At 40.4% G+C, this 26373-nt stretch overlaps 1 protein-coding gene across 1 annotated transcript in view; it reads left to right on the top strand.

Annotated features, from left to right (window-relative positions):
• Positions 1–1984: 1984 nt before the first annotated feature.
• The window catches only part of cspg4 (chondroitin sulfate proteoglycan 4), a 72889-nt gene continuing 48500 nt past the window's right edge, over positions 1985–26373 (top strand). The window contains exon 1 of the mRNA XM_078256685.1: positions 1985–2107. Coding sequence (XP_078112811.1) covers positions 2041–2107 — 67 coding nt within the window. The 5' untranslated portion in view covers positions 1985–2040. The remainder of the gene's footprint in view (positions 2108–26373) is intronic.

Raw genomic sequence — 26373 nt, 5'->3', positions numbered from 1 at the left:
GATATTTTGGATGAGTGTTTCTGTTACAATGTGAAAGTTTCTGAGATAAAAATCTCTCCACTTTTTACTTAAAATGCCCCTTTTTTGGAATGGTTTATCGTATTTTATATGCACCTATTTTGAAGATAATTTCTGCGGAACTATTTGTTCAGTTAAAGGGGAAAAACTCGAATTGAACTGCATGGGCTGCGCTCAACAGTGAATCACTGTTGTAAAGTTATTCCACACCTGAGAGGAAGTCTTTAGAAAATTCTAATTGTATTCCCATTTCAGCTGTCGGAGAGAAATAATTTGCCAACCAGCTGACTGTGAGACAGGTGAAATTGAACGTTCAGGCTTTGAGAGTGAACTTGAGGTTTAATCTTAGCATCCAACCAGAAAGTACTAATCCCTGTGAGGAGTGTGTGCACGTTCATTACTAAAAAATAAAAGTGAAAGCCAAGGGGAGAACAATCAGTGACATTAACCACGATGAAAGTCTCTCTCTGAGTGTCTTAGTTAACTTAAGCAGTAAAACCTTTCCATTGTCCCTGTCCTATCAATAGAGGAGAGATAGTGAATGCAAATCCAACACAAACCACCTCTATTCCACGCTAAAATGTGAGCTTAATTAGCTTCGGGAGCAGGTTTGTTGAACAAAAACATAGAGAACGAGACATTGATCAAGAGAAAGGCTAGGAAGATAAAGCACCAAGTGAGTTGGGCAACCTGATTTGTCTTTAATTAAAAGCAAAAGGTTTATCCTTGCAGAGGGCAGCAACTGGTCTCCAAAGGCCACTCCAATTACCGAATGAGACAGAAGGAGTGTGTGTGTGTGTGTGTGTGTGTGTGTGTGTGTGTGTGTGTGTGTGTGTGTGTGTGTGTGTGTGTGTGTGTGTGTGCGTGTGCGTGCGTGTGTGTGTGTGCAAATGTGTTTGTATGTGTGTGATGTGTGTATTGCAGTAATCAGTCTTGTGCTTTTGAATGTGTAGGTGCAGGGGCAGGAGGGAGAGAGACAATATGATTTTTCAATCTTTGAAGATGTGAAAGACATATTAAACCATTTCCCTCTCTCAGTAAGAATGTACAAACATTCTCAGGTAATCCATGTTTCAGCACTGCAGTAGTAACTTTCTTACACCTGGTTGCTAATACACCAGATGTTGTTATTATCAATGAGGAGTCCAGTGAGGTGCATATTTTGGAGGTATGCTGCAGCTTTGATTCCAGCATTTAGGAGTCTTTCTACACCAAGGTAGTTAAATACCAACCACTCCTAAACACCATCTCAGAGCTAGGCTATAGGTGCACGCTACTAGTTTTCATATTTAGTAGCCTAGGAAACACACACAGGTTGGTAGTAAGAGGGCTGCAACAACTTGGGATGGCCAAAAAGAGGGCTAAACAACTTGCAAAGTACTGTGCCATATCTGCTATTATTGGCAGCCGCCACATATGGCGGAGACGCTGCTACTTATACCCTTAAGAACTGAGTATTGTGCTACTTATACCCTTAAGAACTGAGTAGTGTGCTACTTATACCCTTAAGAACTGAGTATTGTGCTACGTATACCCTTAAGAACTGAGTAGTGTGCTACTTATACCCTTAAGAACTGAGTATTGTGCTACTTATACCCTTAAGAACTGAGTATTATGCTTGGTAGGTGATATTGTGAAGATTTGCTGCGTGTCACTGGTCCATGAGTTTGTGTATGTATTGTATTGCATCGGTATTATTGGTGATAAATAAAATGATTAAAATGTGTGCGTGTGTGTGTGTGTGTGTGTGTGTGTGTGTGTGTGTGTGTGTGTGTGTGTGTGTGTGTGTGTGTGTGTGTGTGTGTGTGTGTGTGCGTGTGTGTGTGTGTGTGTAGAGTGCTAAACAGGGTGAGTTTGAAAGAGGGCGTCCCTCTTATGGTCCCTCCCCAGCCCTGCCCCTTACCATGGAGGAGTAACCCATAGCCGGTCCTAAAACTGGAAACTCATTCAGTCCCCTTCTGAATGGAGTGTCTTTAACGTGAGAGTGGAGGACTTAACTTTCAGCACGAAAATATTAGAGCCATGCATTCGGTCCTGGTCGCTGCCTTCCTGACCCTGCTGCTCTGCCTCCCCAGTCCCGGTCATGGAGGTAAGTGCCACTACAAATCACTCTGTCCTGATCCCCCCTTTTCCCTTTCTCCCCTCTGTCAGAGATGCACGGGAGGATATCAGATCACTGTTCCTGCCTGAGGCTTCCCCAATGCATAAATCAAAGCATGACAAGCTGATGAGTTAATATATCAAACTTAAAGTAATGAAACTTTAACCTGCACGAATATTGCATTGAGCGAAAAGTTTGAGTAAACTCTAAATCAGGTTTTCTTTATTTTATTTTCTGTACTTTTATGTTGTTCACCCTCACAGTCCTAGTGCCATTTATTGCTCAGCAGTGAAACCTTCTTTTTCCTGGATAAAACTCAATACATGAGGGAAAAGATGTGCCAAGGGTCTAACCCTGGACCAAGGTCTAAGACAACATCTGTAGGTTTCTCATCTGAAGCAGTTTTTTTCTTTGCCTTTCAGTCTGTGCCCAGCTGACTGTGTAAGAGGATTTACCTTGAGAATGTATGCATGGAAGGCGTGTTGCCAAAAGGCAGGAGGTAGTGAATTTGAAGCCCTCTGTGGATAGGAGGTGAGCTGAGGTGCCTCTGCCGGCAGCTATGAATGGCTCTTTCAGGGAAGTACACAGTGGCAGGCAGAGCTGCTCCTGATACACCCAGAGAGGTGAGATGAACGTGTGGGAGAGAGAGGGGGCTAGTAGGGGACAGAGAGAGGCAGTGTGTGTATTGGGGAGGAGGATGCTGGGAGGCCAAGGACCATACAATGGCCCCATAGTGCATGAGTAAAGTCAGATACAGATGTACCTTTCTCAGTATGACATGATGCAGCTACTTCTTCTTCTTATTCCCCTGTACTTATGGTGTGAGTACAGTTAGTGTGGGAGCTACAGTGTTTAGGTGAGGCAAATCCGGTATGTGGATGGGAATTTGAAAGTGTTTCCAAACAGCTTAACCAACTCACCTCAGCACAAAATTATACATATGGCGAGTTGGCAGGATCAGCTTTGGACTTAGAGCAGCTGTTGAGCCCATTGTCTTCTGCCGGCTGTCACATCTTCAAACTCACTGCAAATTCCACTTCAATTAAGCCTGGGCAAACCTCTCCATGAGTGTCTCTCAGGCAGCTAAAGTGAAAAAGTGTCTCTTGATCTGAACAGGGGAGTATCGCTTTGTTTTAGTGGCACAGAATCAAAGCTCAGCTGGAGAGCTGGATTCAGCACTGTGATCTGTTCACCACGAGCATGAGGAGAGTCATCTGCCCTTCTCTTTGCTCATTTATAGATAAACCACTGACTGGTGTGACGGCGACACCTCCACTAAAGAATTAGCCGTACACTGAGCAAACAGTGACTGCTCTCCGAGTGTGGTCACAATGCATTTGCTGACGATTCATAGAAACCTTTGTGCAGTATCATTATAGTTAGTGCTGACTGGCTAAAAGGTGCAGTAGATGAAGTTTTCCACAAACCAAATGCTCCTCTAATCAAAAATGATGGCAGAATAAAACAGGAAAACTGTACCGGGGAACAATTTCTCCTCATCTAATTATCTGCTGGCACAATCCTCACTGCTTCAGTGTGAACAGCACTCACCCACTGACCCTGGAGAACTAATGGCTAATGTTGACCAGATGTACCGAGTCACTGATTAGATGTTGCCCCCCCTCGCTCCACAAAATGCCTGCCACAAGCTGTTGGGGGACTCTTCCACCAACTACGTAGAACGTTTACAGAGGGTTTTATTTCTTCCCCGTGTTTACATCTTCAAATGTCACAGGCCATGCGCCACATGATGACCAGATGCCTGGGCGTTGTTCGAGTCATTGGCACCTTTCTTTACAGAGGCACTATGCAGTTGTTCAATTCAATTAAATTTTATTTATAGTGTCAAATCATAACAGGAATTATCTCAGCACACTTTACAGATAGAGTAGGTCTAGACCACTATAATTTACAAGGACCCAACAATTCCCGTGATTCCCCCAAGAGCATGCATGAATGCGTAAGTGCGACAGTGGCGAGGAAAAACTCCCTTTTAGGAAGAAACCTTGGCAGACCCAGGCTCTTGGTAGGCGGTGTCTGACGGTGCTGGTTGGGGGTATGATGAACAATGGCAACAATAGCAGGCTAAGATGTGAGATGCTCAACGATCAGCCTGTTTAGCCTTCTGGTAATGTCATGGCCCCCAATTCAACATTTGCACCTGTGATTAAACACCGTCTTTCACCTAGCCAAGCTAACTGAGCACCTGCCCACTCTTTCAGATTCTGTATATCAGTGAATATGATTACATCATAGAATTTATCAGGGACACATCTTTTCTGGCGTTAAAAGTAGATGACCAGCAGGGTTCTGCATTCAGTGGCCATATGGGAGCACTTTTCTTTCTCAAATCAAGTGATGCTCACTTTATCGTGACTCTATCTGAAATTAGACATGACATGTTCCTGTGCAGAGTCTTTAAAACTGCAGCTCTGTATCTCTTCAGTGGCTTTAAGGCTGTTATTTACCAAGGTTTGGAAAAATTGGCAGGGCAGTAATTTCCGAACCATACATTTCTTTCCAGTGCTTACATGTTGTTTGGTTGGCTTGGTGATAGAGGTTTTTTCCTGTTTTGCTGTCTGTTGAAAGGCACACAAAATGCGAAGTTCCTAAGGAAGCCACAGCCACTGTCACTCCTCTCTGTTCGCCAAACAGTGTGAACAGTTAATGACATCTTTCTTTCCCCATTGCCAACCTTTTTAGTTTCTCCTATTTGTTATTTTGTTTTGTCTTATGTTGTCTGAAAATCCATTTATAAAATATTGACATTTTCTACAATACAAATAAGACCCAACAGATGAAGAGACAGGCAAACAGACAAAACGGAGAGAAAACAAAACTTCTGTCCAACTCTGTTGGCAGAACTAATCATGTATGATGTGAAAAAGCTACCAGATGACACTAAAAGAGCATCAATTGAATTACCACATGCCTAATTGCAAATTCTAGTCTTAAATTGCTCAAATAACATATAATAAGCCATAAACATCTACTACAAACACTGTCTAATGGTTTATGCATATTTGTAACTGTTTTAGAGATGTCTTGCTCCTGAATGTGTTTGCATTTTCATTTGCATAGCTTAACGAGAGCATTTGCATCCCAAGACTGCATACAAGCCCGCTATCTCCCCTAGAGTATAATGTTACTATGGTAACAAGAAAAAATAAATATGAAATTTGCCTGGGCTTTGTGAAGTGTCTGTATACAAGGCCTCCATGTGTTCCTTGAGAGTTGGCATGGAGAATGGTGTGACAACAAGTGTCTGCACAGAAGATTAATAAGTCCAATATTTGCAATGGGAAATTGATGAGATTAGTGTTCTGCTGCTTGTGCTGGTCCCACAGACACACTTTGTGACCCTCCCCTTACCTCTTAGTTTAAACAAAACGCAATTGTTTGGACAGAATAAAAATGGGGCATTTGGAGTAAATCCAAACAAGAAAATCAGTGTTTATATATATGCAGAGCAGAATGTGCAATCCCTGGCCTGCTTTCTGTCTATGGAAATCCATCAAAAAGTGACTTAATTGTGGTCACTTCAGCTTTGTGAAAAATGTCTAAGGACAGAGTTATACATATTATTTTCAATTACTTCAAGGTACACTTCCAACATAACATCCAAAATAATCTGTGATCTGTAACAAACTAGACATTCCAAAAGGAGCAGGAAGATGAAAGTAATTAGTAAAACAATAGATAGTTTTAGGGAATTTGCAAAAAAGATGCACAAAAGTAACATATGTTGTTTCTTTAAACGAGAATAAACTCTGGTTCTGCTGCAGAACAAGTGCATTTCTTCACTAACTTAAGTGCAGTACATGCATCATTCTTGTAGTCTGGAAGACATCCTGCGCATTGATGAGCTTGTCTTTGGCTTCACGAAAATGAGACTCTCACAACTTCTCTGAGCATGGAAGACGATCAATATTGATAACGCTTCTAATATGATAAAACCTCCCTCACTTCTGCCTGCCTGATGTTTTATCCTGGCACTTTCACAGAGAAAGTTTCAGTGAGTCATGGTTTATTAACTATTTTTGGGGGGATTCTGGCCCGAGGCAAACATCATTGCAAGAATCTAAAGTTAGCTGTATTGCCAACCTGCCTCACTCTGCTCCTTTCCTCTCTATGCCTTCATCTTGCTACTACAGGTAGAAGTTTATATCTGACCTGCAGCAACAGAGTGGGCAGCATGTCTGCCGAATCATTACACTTGGTCGGTCCCATAATGGAAATGTGAGGGGTTTGACTCCTGTAACAGCAATAACTCCTCAAGGTGTCCTTAAGCAAGACACTCAGACATGTTTTCACGGGTAGCTGCTGTAAGCATGTCATAATACATAATAAAGCCATAAATTTAAAATGCAAAAGAGTGCCTAAGAAAAGACAGAATTTATGACCAATGTATCATTTATTTCACTGAACAGTTAGTTGAAGGATAATAATTATTACTTAATCTTATTTCCATTGTTTTTGCCATCATTTGTATCAGTTATGTATTCATAACTGATGAGTTACTCACCAAAGTAACTCAGTGACATCTCTACAAAAAGAAAGCAACACAGGGCAAAAACTTCTGGTGGTCTAACAATCGGACAGGAAATGAATAAGACAATATTTTAGCAAGATTATCTAAACAACTTTATTTGGAGGTAAAACTGAAAGTGGACAAGCCCGCAATGCACATGGTTACGGCTAGTATGGCAGGTCAAAGTTGAACTAGTAAAATAGTCTGTAAACTGTTATGGTTGTTTACAGCAGTTTGGGGAATCATTTTACTCTTTGTCTTTGGCTTCTCTTTCAAATAAATTTGGCTAACTTTGGGACAAGGCTAGATATATGATTTGGCAACTGCCCCGGGGCCCCAGAATCTCAGGAGTCCCAAAGGCTTCAGATTCACTGTGTGCTTATTACTTAGTGGCAATATGATAGTTTGATAATAATGCATGGTCCTCTAAACACAATATAACAAGTGTATCATTACATATTCTCAAGGCCCTGACTTGTAGAGGCAGTCTAAATAGTTACAATCCCGTTTAACACCTTTATTATTTCAGTTTGGATTGTAGTTAAATAATATCATACCTTTAAGTAATTGTGTTTATTGTTTTGTTGTTAATTGTGTGTTGATCGATAGGGGCCCACAAGCACATTTATACCCCAGGCTCCCATAGTTAGCAAATCCTGCCCTGCCTATGGGTTTCTTTATAGCCATTCTGATTATCTGACTGCTCATGTTTTTTTCTCCTTTTTTTAGCCTGCCAGATCTAAACGATTAACTTGAAGAGTCATATGGAATAATTACTGACAGGAATGAGGGCCAAACTATGAAATAAGGTCCAAGTTGTAATAAAGCATAAGAATTATTTAAAGCAGCAGAGACATGTGATGAAGCTATCAAGTTGTCCTTCACAGGGCTACATATGTGCCTGATGCACAACCCTTCCAAAATAAAAGAGACATTCTGCCTTCCTTTTGAATGTATCACTGGCATTGTTGTCACACTTAAAGCAGAGGACTTAGTGACTTCAAAAGCACATATCACAACTCAATTTACTCTCATCTCAAGAACAGTAAAAAAAAAACAAAAAAAAAAACATATCCCTTGCCTTGAGGACTCTATAGTCCCCTGGCAGATGATCTTTCCCACATTGCTCTCTTTGAGGTTGCTGGCTGTCAACGGCAGGCTGCTCGGATTATATTTTAGGGCCATGATCTGCTTAGAGCAGGCAGACAGCCCACACACAGACCTCATTTAGCCCTGGGTGTGTACACAAAAGAGTTTCTGTACATAAACACAGGCCCAGATTTTCTCCCTAGGTGGAAGGTCAAAAGCCATCTCATGGTGTGCTACCATGTTGTTTTAACCCTTTCCACGTCATTCAGATAAGCCGGTGGAAGGGGGTTTGTTGCAGTTTAGTGACGAATGATCTACACCCAGATATGAGCTATGTGTAAGTGGCAATTTGGGGATTTCAAATTGTTGTTAAACTGTGATTGCCTTGTCGCCATGCAATTTTAGGCAAGGACACAGTCTACCTACAGCAGTAGCAGCTTGGGGTTAGAGAGCTGCGTGGGCGAAGGAGGAAAATAGTCAACATTTACTCTAGAGGACTGCACTCTTTCTCCTCACATTTGTTAATACTTGGAGTTTTAAAGTTACAGGATTTCGGCCAGCCAGGGTTTTTCATGTTTTTTGTGTTGGTCCACTGAACAGGACAATAAAGTTTAACAGCTGTTTTTCATTTGACAGATTGTTGTGTGGACACAGAACAGAAATAACTACTGCATGCTCATCATACTTCTCACAAAGATACTTGAATTTCTGATTAGCACTTAATACAGGGTACAGCTGAAACTGATGGGAATCTCATTATTTATGCAGATATATGTTCAAATGTAGCCATGGACAACAGTAATGGACCAATAAATACTTTTTATATCTTAACATCTCTAAACATGAACTCAGAGGATCACCAATATTAATAGGATTTATCCTCTGGGGACCAAGACTGTTTGTGCAGAATTTCATGGAATTCATCCAATAGTTTTTGAGATATTTCAGTCAGGACAAAGTGGTGGACAGACCAACACTGCTAGTCATAGACAAATAAAACAGAGTTTATTACATTTGTGTCCTTGACCAAAAGCTTGACATCCTGGGAAATCTGGTTCACGATGTTTTTGTGGATATTGGGTCTTTGCAACAGCAGGCAACAGGATGTGGATAAGAATCAGATTACTGTCAATTACTGAATAAAATAAAAAGTAAACACTGTGAAATAAAAGAAAATAACAATAAAACAAACCAACAGCGCTGCAAAAAAAAGATCAAAAAGACAAATATTACCTACCCAGGTCCACCATCATGCACATTAGGATACCTGTCAGACAACAAAGGAGCCAAGACTTGAAGTGGAACATTTAAAATCAAAGTGTTTGTGTGTGTGTGTGTGTGTGTGTGTGTGTGTGTGTGTTATGACCCTGATAATCACAGGCTTATATTCCTCCCCCACTGCAGCAACTGAACTGTGCATGTTTATTTCTGATAAGAGCTGCTGGGGAGTTTAGTGCCCAAAATGAAAACTCCAGAGAAAATGCTCATCATCACAGAACTGCCAAGTTTTCAATAAGCAGGAATTATGCATGACCAGATGTCTTGATACAAGTGGCCTCTATGGGTTTTTTCCTTTTTTTTAAGGGAATAGTTTGTTTTATCATTTTTGGTTGAATAGAGAGGGAATGAGTTATATTCTGACTGCCATTGTTTTTCTTATTCAGTGAAAATAAATTGAAAAACAATATGTGTCCTTACCCCAAAGTACTTTTATTTATTTATTTTTTACTCAGTCAGTTTCCCCCCCAAGATCAGCTCTCAAGATCCTGCCTTTCTGTTTATCGTGAATGTTATCAACTGGTAATATCATCTTACATCATCATATGATATAAATGAATACCTATATCAGATTTAGGAACAATACTTGCTTTGTTGAACCCTCTGCATCATATGTAACTCGCATTCCCTGATCAGTGGAATCAGACCGATGTGGCCAGTGCGGTAACAAAAGGCTGCTCAGGCACTGGAAAAGCAGCGTGAATCATGGGAAATGTTTCCAGAGTTGGGCTGACTCATCTGTGACGTGTTAGGAAAAGCCTAAGGTTTCCACTCTAACATCTGGAGTCGGCTTGGTCAGTTAGAAGCACGCCAAAGCTGGAGGCTTTAATCATATTGTCCCACCGCTTCTTTTGCCTAATATAGACAAAACAACTGCGGTGAAAGAATGTGAGCGTGCCGCAATTAGCCAAGTTCGGAAGAATGCTCGGTGTTAGATCTGAACAGGCACTGAGAGTGCAGTTTGTTATCAGATGTGTTTCATGTTTGTTCTCTCAGCAATCCTCAAACTCCTGAGAACTTCTGTATAGCAAGTTTTATATACAGTAAGCCACACACAGTCGTGACTCAAATACATCAAATGGAAAAAGAGCAAAATTGTAAAACGTCTTTAATATTAATGCGTTGTATTTCACATTTTACATTTGTTAAGTTTCGTTACAGCTACATAGCACTATCCCTTAGAAACCTAAGCACATGAATATGACTCACTATTATAAATATAGAGAAATCAACTGTAAGTGCGGGGACTCCCTCCAGTCCAGAGGGTGCATGACTCATAAGCACGAGGCCGCTGTGGTTAATCATGAGACATCTGACTCCAAACTAATAGTTTTTTGTGCTTTGATTAGTTCTCGACTCCGAGATGTTATTAGCCTTTGCTCCAATATCGGGGATTGAGCTTTAGCCGCAAGGGGCTATGATATGTTAATCTGCTGAGAGAAATAAAATATTTCTACTTAGTGCTTTTGGTCACAGACAAAGTTTGAGAGCTAACGTCACCAAGAAAATGACTCTATTGTCTTTATTTCACATGAGGATGCTTTTGGGCTATGTAAAAAAAAGAATATGAACATCCCCCTTTTTTTCATCCAAATAGCTAGTTTCCTTCTTTATCATTCCCACAACATGGCAGTGCAAGGCTGCAGTTAGAAGGGCCAATTTTCTCAGCATGCTGGCACTGATCAATGCCAGCTTCCATCCTGTTGAAAATCTTCATCAGCAACGCAGAGGGACGATAAAGTGTTCGGAGTAATTTGACGCCAGGCGGCCTCATTACAGGCTGGGTTCAGACAGATTCAAGGGGGCTGGGGGTAAGACCAGGCCTGGGATCTGGCAGATGACAGTCTGGAATAGCTTGCACCAGATAAATATAGCTAGACGGGAGAACCAACAAAAGAGTATGTTGCTTCACATGGGGTTGACGAAAAAGGGAAGGGGGAGAGAAGGGGATCCAGGGCAGGGCTTTTGTGTGTGTGTTCATTCATGTGTGTTTGTGTGTGTGTGTGTGTGTGTGTGTGTGTGTGTGTGTGTGTGTGTGTGTGTGTGTGTGTGTGAGGGTGTGTATTGTGTACGTGCTTTGGTTCACACAGATCCCAATGTTAGGGAGCCCAAGCAAATGTCGTCATCCCGCTGGTTACGAAGGCTTAAAATAACCAGAGGAAATTATGTGTCCCATGAAGTTTGGTTTGACTGACTGTACGGCCGCCTGCAGTAGCATAAAGCTGAGAACAGCTGCACAGTGGAGCTGAAGCACACGTAACTGGTCTGCCAAGCCAGACAACCAAGCTCCTTGTGCAATCATGTGTTGAATCTTTCACACAGTTGTGGCAAAACAGATGCTAAAAAGTTCTGCGTAGTTTCAAAGAATATTGTGAAGTGAGCACAGATTCAGATTATGTGTTGTGGGCGTCAATTTTATGAGAATTAAATTATTAGAATCTATTATCTGCTTTTTGTCACATAGAAAACTGAATTCATTAATCTGTTTAGGCATGTATAGGATTGTGGTTGAGACAGGACATAAAGTAATCAGCGAAGAACTGAAGGAAACAACACATATTCTATTAAGGTGCACAAGTAGCCATTAAAGGAATAGTTAGACATTTTTGAGAAATACCCTTATCCGCTTTCTTGTTCTTACACAAGCAGGCTGATAACAACTCTCATGTCTGTAAAATAACAATGACACTAAAGCTACTGTAGCCAGTTAGCTTAACTTAGCACACACACTGGAAACCGCCCAAAGGTAAAAATTTGCCTTAGCTCACTAAATCTCATTTGTGTAATCCTTTTTTTTTTCAAACAAAGTGTAAAACCGGTGGATAATGCCAGGCTAGCTGTTTCTGCCCATTTCCTGTCTTTGTGTTAAACTACTGTAAGCTAAGCAGCTGCTGTGGTATCAATCTTCTCATCTGACTCTCAGCAAGAAAGTAAAAATGCATCTTTCACAAAATCATTGCTTTAAATAAAGGAGGAGAAAGCAGCACACTCATAACTCTGATACAATCTATTTATTTTGGAATCTATGGATCAACGTTTTCGACCCTTTATGATAGAAGTGCAGAGGACAACATATGCTAATATATTTCGTACACTTATTTACTAATTTGTAAGTAAGTATACAAATGTTCCCTTCTTTTTTAATTTTTCCTTAGAAGGTGGAAATATTGATGTTTCAGGGCTTTAAATGACCTCTCTATGGACTGTTCCTGTTAATTGCACTGTGATTTGAAACTCCAGTTGAACACAATGTCAGTCAGGCAATTATTGGTTTTTATCCTGAAGGAGACAGGATGTGCTGAAACACTGATCCACAGAAATTAAAATACAAACAATCTATTAAACTTATCAATGAGCTGCTTTCCGTTCCTTCAATAAACTAAAACATCCGTTCACCACTCTTATCTTAAAAAACCTGTTGCTTTGTCATCACACTTCTACCTGAATGTATGAGGGACACTAGTTGAGTCTGCCTCATACATTCTTCCTTGAAAAAAAACCATGTCTGTCAAATTTTTCATGCCTCGCCTCCACACGCATATTTGCATTTCCAGACAATATTCACATTATCATGGCCTTTGGGGAGACCAAGCTCAAAAATGATTACATGCTTGATTAAATGCTGGATAATGTGAACTATCTTGTGCAAGAGAAAAAAAGATTGTGGAAAATGAGAAAAAGAATTGGAATCTTTGAGCAACTGACAACAGCAGCTGAAGTCAACAAATGATCGGCCAAACCAGAAGTGAAATGCAGATGACAGAACAACTAGTATTTTTGTGGCCAACTATGCAATCTGATGTTTCATAGTGTGCCAGACTAGGCCATGGGAATATGCTCTGGGGAATGTAAAGATACGGAGTAGGGAAGCTGACCATGCGTGACCCCGGTACATCTTGTCACTTTACAGCCAAAAATGCATTCCCAAGCTTCTCTTCTGACAAATCTCTATTGTATAAGTGACCACGGAGGAGACACTAAATGTTTTTACCATTGTTGTTCAGTTTAGATTTGGTGAGCTTAATTGCAATTCTCTCAGAGTATGTTTTATGGTTCTCTGAGGGGGAAAGTACTGTAGATTTAAACACCCCAACAAGAAAACTTCCCTTTCTTCTTTTCAAGCAAACCAATGACACACATGGCGTGTTCAGGTATTCCAATATAACATAAATGTGCCCCAACCCTTGTTTAATAACCTCCAGAGGCTGTTACATAGCTAATTTGCAGTGTGAGAGAGCATTTTGATACACGTAAGGGTACCAATAACAATTGGATGGCAATTAGCTTAAGACCAGCGGGGGGGATGCTTTTTCTGGCTGCCTGATTCTTTAATGCATATTCATTTATTAGAAAAATGAGCATGCTCCTGGTGTTTCTGTGCCCTCTTTTCATTAAATGCATAAGAACAACATGTTATGTAACTGCATGGCCATTTAGTGAAAGTTTATTTAGGGGAATAGTCTGGTGTGTGGCAGTTACTGTTACATACTTAAAATGGTTTAGATCCATGAGATGTTGAATTAACACTTAAACTCACTATTTTCCATCTGTGAAAGTCAATATACTCCTAATATTAAGACCATGTGCTCTTTCCACATCAGCCAGTGGATCCAAGTGAAAGCTATGATACTTAATTGAGTCAACTAATTATCCTGAATTTAGTCTCAAATGGGAGTTAGTGAAGAGAAGGAGACCCTTTTAATCAGGTTTAAGTTATGACTCAATTGAGACATGATGGATGGGGAAGCAAGTTTAATGAGGGTGGGTCTAAAGCTTTATACACAGGCTTCTACTGTAGCAGACACTGAAAGAGAGGTCAGCAGTTTAAAATGATCCCTGATCCCTTGAAAGTGTGGTCCGAACTTTAAAATAGGAATAGCTTCCCGTGATTTGATTTCATTCTCATCTAAAAACCAGTTTCACACCCTCAACAAACTTTATCTAAAGAAAATGTATGTTTCCCGCTTTGCAACCAGACATTATCAAACCAGATAGCACATCAGTTTGTTGAGGGGTGGTGGGTTCAGAGAACTGATAGGACAGAAATGAGGTTTGATACGAGCAATCATAGTAAGAGAAAATATGAAAAGTTAAAAATAAAAATAACCGTGAGATGATTTCCCATCTCAGCACAAGTAAAGATTTGCTTTCGGTAATTTGTCATATAGTGTATCTTGGGGGAAGTCTTAACACTAACTCGCTCAGCAGCTGTTGTTGCAAAGAAATCATTGTGTTGTCCAACATGCTGCTACTTTTTCCTGGCCACTGAAAGTGGAATAACCTGGGTTCACTGCCTTGCCAAATTGTGGATTTCATTTCTAGACATAATTAAACATGGTTGTCAAAGGTAGAGGAGACTGTCATGTTATTTTAAAGGTTGCATGTGTTGTATTTCTGCTTTCCCAATGCATTGCCATGACAAGTAAACAACATGGATTGCAATTATCCTGGTAATTGAAAGTAAACATCCTATGCCAGTAAAATGAATCAGCTTCATAACAATGACTGAAATTGCTCACAATCAAGAATAGGCCTACATAATAGATCATTGATTAGGTTTAATCACAGACATCATCATTAGAGGCTGCACAATCTGAACACAAACAGGACCACTTTAGGCTACCACTTCTGCTTGCAGCTCATAACAAATTACAGTATGTTCATGTTGGCATCGCTGTAACCTTCCCTTCTCCTTTAATGGGAAAACTTCAGTCTCTCTTATAACTGACTGACTTTTTGAACATACTCTGCTGAGCAGCCAATCGTACCTCCCCAAAAATGTCTTCACAATCTTTTACTCGGAACGCTGGCCTCCAGATAACACTGCAGAAGAGGCTGGTTTTAACGTGACCTATAGTGCTGTGCTGAAAGGTAAAATCCAGAGCACATTCTAATAAAACATGATGTGGTTGTTTCTGGATATTTGAAATAGTGCATTGTTGCCAGGGAATGTACAGCCTTTACCTGTCTTGGTGCATGCAGGCCAGCATTCCTGAGCCTGTTGATGAGCTGAGTTTGGAAGCTGATGCAGGGAATTAGCTCAGAAGTACTTTCAACAGCTGCATAGAGGTGTCAGTGAAGTTAGGATTTTGATCTGGCTGAAGAGTTTGTGTTGTACACAACATTGAAGCAGCTGTTTCTGAAACTTAAAAGAGAAATAAAAACTATTAAGAGTTTTTAAATCTATCTTACTGCAAAACAATAAGTATTTACCTGTAATTACATTGAGGCAAATACTTATTGGGCGCTGTATGGTTCCGTGCATACTGGAATAATGACAGTGATTTCATTGCAAGAGATGTGGGATGAAATCCACAGTACTTGTTCTGTGCAAAAGAAAACAACTGAAAGGAGGCTGTAAATAATTATTAAATGATTTATGTTTCCGCCCCACTATGGGCCAAAAAATGTAACAGGATGGTGAGGTTAGCCTGTCCAATACTTTGGTCCAGAGAAAGTTATTTCTATGACTACTGGTTACATCACCATAATAACGCAACCCAGTCTCACGAATCAATAGATTAAAAATAATGTGACAATTACACAAACTGCCGTGAGACCGTGTTGAATAACTTTGTATGGATATTCAAACTCCCAACAGTTTCTACAGATTTTTATGAATCTCTGACTTTTTGTTTAGTGCCACCTTCGGGTCAAAATTTCCACTAGGCCACTTTGAGCTAAATCCCAATGTCATCATGCTACCACGCTACCAATGGGAGTGCCCCAGAAAGCTGATAAAATATTAACTCAACCTGACATGGACATGGATGGGATAGACTGTAAAAATGAATTGCCCCTTGGGGATTAAAGGGGTGATTAAGTGATTATATAGGGTATTTTACACTGTTCCTTAAGGTCTCCTAATAGGGTATGTAACATTGGTTGGGCTGAAAATTGCCCGAATGCTATTAGGCCCTTAACTACCCTATGAATATGGCTCTATTTGGAACAAGAGCTTTTCTTCCAAATATGGTATGCTCATGAGCTGTGCGCTGATTGGTTTGAGCGAACCCCATAGAAACACATTGGAGACGAGACAGCAGGTCTCATATTTCAGACACTGCAAAGTTATACATTGTTTGTCGGGCTATTTCGTTATTAAATTCACTTCTGAGACTTTTTTAAGTGAGACATCAACTATATAAAGCTCAAATATGGGCCGTTTTACAAAAATTGATGGCTTATTGCAAATTTGGTAAGACGTGTCGGACTTCAGCTAGGAGCTCCACACAGTCTGACGAGAAAACGGCAACCTCGATACCCAGTGAAAGTCACCGTTTCTCTGGGTACTGGACTAATGGAATACTCGGGGCTCCACGGAGCTGGCTGGCTGCCAGCTGCCGGCATAACTAGAGTAGCTATATTCAATTTAATGCATTTTTGTGAACATTAGGGGTTTCGTTAGCTGCTACTGTCCCTTATCACGGCTAGTTAGCTTCATTTTTGGCGTAATTAGAGTATATTTACAGTTTGAATTTCATCACGCCACATATATAACATCTACCCCAAGGTCTTATAAAGCTAACAATGGTGTCCGATTTCAATTTAATGAATTTTTGTGAATTTCAGAGGAATTCTAAGAGGAGGCTAGCTAGCTCTCATTGATAGAGCTCCATCCAGCTGCAGGCTCTATAAACGAGACCTGGCGGACAAGAGGCGTTTATTTTCCCGATCGTTTGTTTAAATTTCAATTCAATTTATTGTTATTTATAGTGAATTATCACCATGGACCGTGGTCTCAGAACACTTCACAACAAAAACTAACACATTATTATATTATAAATAACTCAACACATTATAATTACACACATTATAAGATTAACTGGAACCTGTGGTAAGAGATTGCTGGCGTAACAAGCTCACTGACCGCGCTCTCACTCACACACACCGGCCATTTAGCAGGAAGAGGGGAGCTGCAGGCCCTGGAGCTCTGTCAGGGCAGCGGCGTTTGGTAGTCCATTAACCCAAAGAACTGTGACTTTGCATGTATGTGCATAGTCATATGCATGGAGTGCCGTGGGCTGCCAGCCGTGACGGAGCTCCATCTATCTCACAGCAGGCCAGGGTCTGTGAAGGAAGGCAGGCCGGGCGGCGAGGCAGCAACACAGGCAGCACCGGCCGATGAACTCCGACACACAGTCAGATAAAATTTGCAATTAGACATCAATTTTCGTAAAACGGCCCATATTTGACCTCTACATAGTATATTTCATGAATAAAAAAGGATCAGAAGTGAATTTAGTGGTAAAATAGCAGATGAACAATGTATACAATTTCTGAGCTCTGCGCAACCTATTCATAAGACTAAGCTGATCTCAGATCAGTGGTGTAGCCTATGTAAATGTTTGGGCGTGACAAAGATAGAGACTAGAGCCAAATGAGGAGGAGCCGCCGAGTTGACGTCAACTACGCGGCTCGTTGAGATTTGCCCGTTTTCAGAGGCAGTTTCAAATTGTGAGGTTTGCATAGGAAAGAGGTGTCAATGGGATTTTGAGGTTCTATGTATGTCCTAGTTACCCACTAAACTGTCATTATTCAACTATGACAAGGTAAAATCGGTTTTGCATTCAATCACCCCTTTAATAAAGTTTTCTGTATCTGTATCTGTATGGGCTATCATGCTAATGCTAAGCTGCTATAACATTTATCAAATTCATTTTAGTTAATTGTGTTAGCAAGCTGACATTTGCTGCTTAGCACTAAACACAAAGTACAGCTGAGGCTGATGGGAATGCGTGATGATGGAGCCATATGGCATGTAAAAAGTTACTTTTATCGTAAAAGTTACATAAGGCCTTTACTGCAGGACCTACATTTAGTCACAAATTCTATTTGACCCCCTTACATACTGACATAATACACTGCGACAACGTGATATCATTATTATCAGACAGCTTTTTTCCAAAGGTTTCCATATGGTTTCAGACTTGTGTGGTGGGGTTATGTGAAGTCTTACTATCAGATGTATGATTCATTCACAGACCATAATGTTTTACCTTGACCAGAACAGACCTCTTTGAAATGCAAGTCATAAACTATAGATGGTGGTCTCCATGTGAACTCACTGCTGACTCGCTCCACAGTGAGGTCACTTGGAAACAAACTTAATGGCCCCAAAACAGACTGACTGTGGAGAAATAGAGGAGTTGGATACTATGTACTGTAACAGGCTGTTGTCTGGATTTATGAATGAGGCTTTAATTGTGAGCAGGTGTGTTGTGTTAGAGACATTATATACTTCCTTCCTGTGAGTCGTGAGCTACAAATATATATTGTTTAGAAGAAAAAGGCCCCATTGCATTGTTGAGTGAAATATATATATGATGTTAAACCACTGAAACTCAGGCGTACCAAAGTCCCATATGAGCACATGTCATGATTTTAGTGAATCACTGTGAAGACATGGAACACACATTGTGTGAGGTGGATGCTGTGGTGGTGCAGAGCTGGACATTTTATTGCCAAATCCAACAGGAGCAGCCCTGCAGTCCCGGGCTCCACCCTGCCTCGCCCTTCTGTGTCTTCTATGCCTCCTCCTCACACGCCATGAAAGTCAACATATATGTGACAAATATGAATGCCGTGACTTCATTTTATAGATACTAATAACTATGACATACATGATGAAATAACAAAAATACAGTTTAGACAGTTTTTCATTTCAAAGAGGCAGACTTCATAATAATAGCTACCTCCTCTTTTCTCTCTTGGCTTTTTCACTACACTATCCCTCCATCTTACTTACCTTTCTCAGTGTACAGTTAATTCAGTGTACAGCAGGACATCCTTATACAATTTCACCAGAGCATGTAAATACGTATAGATGTTTTCCAAAAATATTACATTCTGGAACATAGTTGTTTAAATATGGTTTTCCGTCATTTCCACTACAATATACACAGTGGACATTAACAATAACAAATATGTGGAAAACATTGGTCTCCTCATTTGACTTTATGGGGCGTTGCATGAACCTGCGGAACCAAGACACTCAACAACAAAAAGACTATTGTATCTCTACAGTGTTACTCATATGCAAACTGTTGGCCTGGAAGCCACACAGCTAAGTATGTTTATGAGAATGCATCATTCACACATTCCATTCTGTACAGTGCAGCTTTCTTGATGCATTAATATCCATGGGCCTTATTCTTGGTGTATCGAGGGCATCCGTAGAACATCTGAATGACAGCTGGATGGCATTGGATGCCTTTGGCAGGATTATCGAGAATCAGTATACATTTCGGAACAGCGTTGATTAGTAGTCAGAAATATATAGGCTACTTCATTTGGCCTGCCTCAACCTAATTTCAATTCTAATAAACAACTGTGAGTATGTTCGTAACTAAAGGCCAGAACTCATTTACATCGGATTCACAGGTTGAGTGTCATGAATTTTGAAAAGCTTCCACATATACTACATTGCATACATGTTTCAAATCCATTATAATGTAATATCTAGGATCCTGACATATTACAACATCATCAACAGAGGCATATCAAACAAAGGCAGTTACAGCAATGGCTTGATTTAGATACGTTTTGATTTCACAAGCATGCAAAGAAGAAATGTGAGAACTTTGAGTGAACTGCATTACAAAGTGAGTGTCTGTACTGGGGGATTCAGCACGTCTGTATATGCTTTCAGGCTTTGGTAGGAAGGATGGCTTATTGTATGTTCATGACAGCTCTTAGAGCATGTTCTTAAGTGCTCAGAGCACCAAAGGCTTGAAGTTACACGTATATATGTAGTTGTAAATGGCTAAAATGCTTTAAAGGGGTTTTTCTGTAGTCGCTCGGCTACGGCTGACAGCATCGATGTCCATTCGTTGTTCAGCACTGCAGCTAAAACAGAGGTGCTCAGTGTACTCGGGTTTGTTCCCCATGGATAAACAGTACAGCACATTTCTCCATTGAGTTGTCTGTCAAAATGCACCCACACTTGTAGTTTGTGTGTGTTTCAGTTTAACTACAGCTTCTCATTGAACATGACTGTTGCAGTTAGCGCTGCCACATCAGATAACTGCGGCAGTTAAAAATAAAACACATTATTAAGGTCTTGTGAAGCTGCTGTCGCACAGAAAGTGATGCTATTGGAAACAAGACCAACGCCCTGACACAATGCCAAGGCCTTATGGTGAAACAGCAGATCAGAAGCCTCCAGAAGGAGCTCTTTTGCCCAAAATACATCTTTTGCTGCTCACCAGAAAATCCCCTCCTCCCCCTGGGTATACTGCATATTTTTTTCTTTGAGTCTTTCTTTCCATTTGTACTTTCCTTTGCTGCACTTAGTCAAGTGTCGGTTGGAGCAGATTTTTGAGGACACAAAGACTCCTTTTACAGTAGCCATCTGAAAAATAACTTTCAGTGCCATTTGTTTTGTTTGCTTTTGGGGGAGGCAGTTTTCTTCGCTGCCTGGGTTGGATGGCCCCTCCCTTTTGCAACAGAGTCGCCCTGCAGCTTATAAATGTTTAAAAAAAGTCTTCTTCTCGATCCAAAACCACCTCAAAGCTTGGCAGAGCTAAAGGACGAATGCAGTAAAACGGAGCAAACACATTCCATGTCATCAGCCACGCAAAACTGTGCTGCTTGTGCTTGCAAGGCTGTGTTTGTGAACTAAATCCTTGTGTGCAATTCAGTTTCCCAAAGGTTCTGTCAACTCACTGCAAGTCTCACACTTGATGTTTGCTCTCCACACCCTGTATGTACAGTTTGTTTGTTTGTTTATCATGCGGCAAAACCAATAATGTTGATATTCTCGCCATACGGCAGGTGTATACGGGATTGAGGATTTGAGAGATGAGTAATTTTTCAACACCCGGCTTCACATTCATGTCATTAGGCACAATCCACTGGTATAGAGTTATACTATAGAGTTATACTCCTATCTTTATTCAAGAGCACATTCTTTCAATTCGAAAACATTTCTCACTGATATTACTTTAAGATCAAAACCTTGCTCTCACACTCAAATAGTCACTGCTCGCGCTTGGATTTGCTCTGCTTGTGCTCAAACTTTCTTCTTGGACTCAGATATGTTGTTCTGTGGACAGATTTCCTGCCTTCAGCTTTGGCCCTTCTCCTCGCACTCAGGCTGATTCTGCGCACTTACAAATCTTCTCCTCACGGATTTCTCCTGCGCGCTCAGATTTTTTAGTGTTACAATCCTATCAAAATTCCCCAACCAATAGAATGCCAGGTGTGGTGTTGACCAATGAAATGATCCCTGCCCCGTTGAGGGTGCGTTTGTTTTACGTCTGTTGCGGACAACTGTAACCGAGTTTATTTACCCCTGTCGTCCATCGCTTTATTATTAGTATGTCAACAATGTGCACAGAATGGTCGACGCTCTTCCACCTGCACCCATCAGGAAACGGGAGAAAGCTTTGAAGTGGGACACATCAAGTTAGATCCACAACTACGAGGGTGAGTAACATAAATTAAGCACGTAGAATATGGCGCTAGCATATAGCCTAGCTTAATGTCCATAAACAAATAGATTTGTTTTATAGTTTAGCTAGATTGAACGACATATGACTGACAGTATGTGTGTATTTACAACTGGTATTTAATGACCCCACTTTGTATTTTTCCTCGTTTGGTTAACCCTAAAAAATCTGAGCGCACAGGAGAAATCCGTGAGGAGAAGATTTGTAAGTGCGCAGAATCAGCCTGAGTGCGAGGAGAAGGGCCAAAGCTGAGAGCAGGAAATCTGTCCACAGAACAACATATCTGAGTCCAAGCAGAAAGTTTGAGCACAAGCAGAGCAAATCTAAGTGCGAGCAGTGATTATTTGAGTGTGAGAGCAAGGTTTTGAGGGAAATTATTACAAAATCTGAACGTAATATCAGTGATAAATGCTCTCAGATTGAAAGAATGCGCTCTTGAATAAAGATAGGAAAATAACACCAGTGTTAACTGTGGCTTACATTTCTTGCTCAAAGGCACCTCATTGGAACTTTTTAATGGGAGGAAACGGCATTGCTCAACCCCCGTCTCATTTGGGGATTCAAACTGACATCCCTGCAGTCATAAACCATCCTCTGTAACCTTCATGCCAGCAGTACATGCTTATGCTTTCTCTTAATCAGGAGGTCCTTTATCTGCATCGAAGGCTGTGTGTTTGTGGCTGTTTTTGCCTGAGAGGATTGAATTGAGCGTGTCTGTAGCTCATTGGGAGGATTCTGTGAGAGCAGGAAATGGGGATCCCTGTGTGTTTATATGTGTGAGTTTTCATGTGTGGCCATCTGAAGCATGAAGACAGATGGATGTGTCATACATTTTAAGCTTCTCACTTTTGATGCTGCCAATATATTCAGTTCCGTTGTTTTATTTTTAACTATATTTATGTCCTTTGTTGTTCTGTGAAAAAGTTTAATAACAAACCATTTTCTCCCAATAAGGACAACCATTATGCATTTGGTGAAAGCAGTCTATTGTCCTTACCAGTTCATCTGTGACAAAAACCACCACATCAATATATCAGGTAATGTTTAGACAGTGTAACTGTGCAGTTGATAATAAAAGTTATAAAATGGTACACTGACATCATGCAGCGTTAACAAATATAGTCAAATAAAGAATTTACTGAGAATTATCTGTACCGGATCCAGTACCACACCCTTCATATGACTCAAAGAAAGGAAACAAAATGTCTTGCAGCTTTTAAAAAAACCTGCTGACCAAACTGCCTTAAGCACCCAGTCTCACTTGTCAGAGAAAGAGAGCCACATACGCAGCCAACTATTTGTAGTGATGGCTTGTTAACCATTAATTACCCTGCCATCGCTGAGCACTTGCACATTATTCAATTAACTCAAATGTAAACTATCTCTGCAGGTGGGCTGCCAATATTCTGAAGTGTGGCTCTTTATTTTTAGCAGTTTAATTTAAAAAGAGAGAACAAAGCAGCATTGAATTGCCTTTAACTTTTCTGAAAAAAAGAAAGGTATTGTTGTCACAAATAACTTTAATTGTTAAGTGGTTTCCTCAGACTGAGGCTGGTAATTTGGCTTTTCCAACCTTATCCTTCCTCCTGACATCAACATGTATATTGCTTGGCATGGTATTTGCCTAAAACAGCAGTGTGTACATAGCCTGGTCCTACCAGACTCTCGTACATTTCATTTGTACAGAGAGTCTGGCCACTCTCCATTGACAAGTGTTAACTTCTTTGAAGGCGGGTACTCTGTTGTTTTATTACTTATTACTTAACTTATTCTGAAGTTTAAAACTATTGGATCTGCTCAGAGCCACTCTGGATCTGCCATAACCAATCGCTAACGTTTGTCGAGGGGGGGAGGGGGGATAGGGGAGACGTCAACAACTATCGGCTTAGCATCGCTAGTGTTAGCCAACTCCTTCATCACTAACGGAGCGAGCTGGAAAATCAAACTTTCATCAAACATCATGGCCACCAACAAAACTCAGCAAAGATTGTTCTTGCTCGGGCTTTAACTTCTAGATATTCGGCAGCGTTGCCACAACGGACCGTATCTTTCTCCGCCGCCATTACGGAACTATAACTCAAACTAGTGCACGTCAAGACCTCAACGTCATCGTTCTCAGCCACTCCCTCTGTTAGTTGATTGGACCTACAAAGATTTGTTCGGAGAAAACCCAAGAATATACCGCAAATCCAGACAGAGTACTGAAGGAAAATGAAAATTGAGCGGAAGTACGTAGGAGGGCGGAGCCAGGCTAGTGTGTACAAGCTGTCTGTCCAAAAATAGTGGTTTTTAATTTGTCAGAAACCATCTTATCTTAACCATCTCACGATACCTCAAAGTAAGTTCGACTGGAACCATCTGAACATTTGCAACCTCAAACCAGCCAAGAGAGGCTCTCTGCCTTTTTGTCTTTTTGGTTAGACTTTTGCTTGTTATTAAGTTTGGGTTATGTTTGAGTGCAAGCTCTCAGTGACTTACAAATTGGTTCAAAGGGACTGAGTCACTGGAATCAAAGCTGCACACATCAAAAGAGATAGAAATGATATCACCCACACACATGATGGGAAAAACTGTGTGATAATGAGTCTTTATGAATGTCTGACCCTAATAACAGTATAATCGCATTGGGAGCTGTGAAATCCATGTGTTCACCCATTAGCAAAAGGAACACTCTTCTCAGTCGCTCTGATTAGTCCAAGAAGCTCCCAAAAGGGCCGTTAGCATGCACACTCGAGAATGTATTTAAATCCAGAGGAATTTTAATTACACTCAGATAGCTTTTAACTGGGTTAGCTTGTGTTGTTTGGATGGTTAATTAATGGTTTTGTAAGCTGTTTTCATTTCATACGCAAACTCCAACTGGAGTAAACAAGCAGACAACAACATCACAGGTGATGTCGGTGTCTTCTTTTAATCATAAAAAAAAACATTTAAACATATTTACCATATTATATTAGCCAGTCAAAGGACTTTGAGTACTTGAATCCAGTCTCGATTTTACACATATTGACGTCTTATCATGTTTCAGTGGAATGTCTGCCACTGGTAATGATCAGTTGATTGACTGGTTGGTTAAATGATTTCAACACGTCACTCTGTCTTTCTTTGACAGAGGCATCTTTTGAGAAATGAATGAAATATTTAGTTTTTACTCACTGACTTAAAAAAGAAGAATCTACGAAGAAAACATCTAATTTCTCCATTCATCAAGTGTAAGAAATGTTGTGGGGGATCTATTTTATATATAAGGTTTTTATCATTTGTTTGTCTGCTTGAGGCTGTGAGAGACTTTTTACAGGAAGCGTGTTGCCAGCTTGACAGAACATCCAGATCTGTGAAATACTCAAAAAGCTAATCCTCGCATTTATGATTATCACGTGCTGTTGTGGAATTTGATCTCCCTGTGAGGTATGAGATACAATGTATGCATGCTCTGAACACGTGGTGCATCAGTTCTCACACATGTTGACATTCTGCAACGTTTGCTTACTTAGCACGTAAGCGGCAGTGAACACATTTGCAGATGGCTTATGTTTTGGTTTGTACTGTAAGAGGCCTCCTGTCCGACTTTCCCGCATGTTTTACAGGTGAAAGTATATAATATTTTGTTCAATGAGGCGAAGAAGAGAACGGAAAAGTTTAATCCTCATAAATTCTTCCTTTTCCCAACTGCGCCAGATGGAACATAAAGCATGATAATTCCCTTTTTGGAAAAAGTTCAAGGAGTTTTATATGCGGCCAACATTCAAGTAACAGCTAATGAATCACAATGAGCGTTCCACATACTGTAGGTGCGCAAGGGGTGTTTCTGCAGGAGGTCAAAAGAAGAGCAAGCATAACAGAGAAAGCCTGCATGTAGCCTTTTAAGCCCTCCAAAAATCTTACCTTAAAAATAAATTATCGCCATTTTCCTGACTTTTGGATGTTTGTCTTCATGATTGAGATCAAAGTTTTTCTTAAACAGGTTGAAGTGCTCCTCTGTGCCTACTAGCAGAGGGAATATAAAGGCAATCAAGTTTATTGTAACAATAATTTATTCTGTATTACATCTAACACACACACTGATAATGAGTGAGCTGAGGAAGTTAAAAGTCATACATCAATAGACATTGATTAAAGTGATTCACTGTGAAATCGCTGTATTGTTTAAGGCTACATTAGGCAAGTTGTCACTGTATATTACAATTTCAATTTCTTATTGAACAAATGTGATTAAAGTGGGACCGTAACAGAGGGGAATATCATTAACTGCAGAAGTAAAATTGTGATGTTGGGTATACAGTATGGGACTTTTCTGTACTGTCACCCACTGTTTTACTCACTACAATTGTTCATAGGATTATAATGTGGGAAACAACGAAGGAACCGCGATGGAGTTCAAGCTTTTGTCATAACAGTTGAATCCTGGAAGACCTGTCAATCAAGTCAACACGACCAGCAAACATACCCTCTACACATCCTGATGTCATCTCAATGAAACAGCACCTGTCAAAAATGACATGTTGATACACACTAGACAGCATGAAATTAGCAACTACCATCACTTCTTGGGAAAAACTTGTATCGACTAAAGTAGAGTCCTCAATAATTTCCTGCATCTTAAGACACTGTAAGATTCATGGCGGTTGTCACTTGATTTAAACTTCAGAGCAAAATAGAAACAGCAATGAGCAAGTCTGTCCAGAAAACGTTAGATCTTTGGCCGCACTTCATAATTTTTTGGCATCCTTTGATATAAAGCAATCACAGACTAGTTGGTGCAGCTTACTGATTTCTGAATACCAAAGTTAGATCTTGATGTTTAAAGCACCTGTTGCTTCCATTTGTAGCCGCCTGTCAACATTTAAAAGCTTTCGATATAAAATAAAAATGTTCCATCAGAAAGGCGATCTGTTGAACATACA

The sequence above is a fragment of the Sander vitreus genome, chromosome 8, assembly GCF_031162955.1.
Source record: "Sander vitreus isolate 19-12246 chromosome 8, sanVit1, whole genome shotgun sequence".
NCBI classification, from domain to species: domain Eukaryota; kingdom Metazoa; phylum Chordata; class Actinopteri; order Perciformes; family Percidae; genus Sander; species Sander vitreus.
The sequence above is the reverse complement of the archived record's forward strand: the minus strand, read 5'-3'. Positions and strand labels throughout refer to the sequence as shown.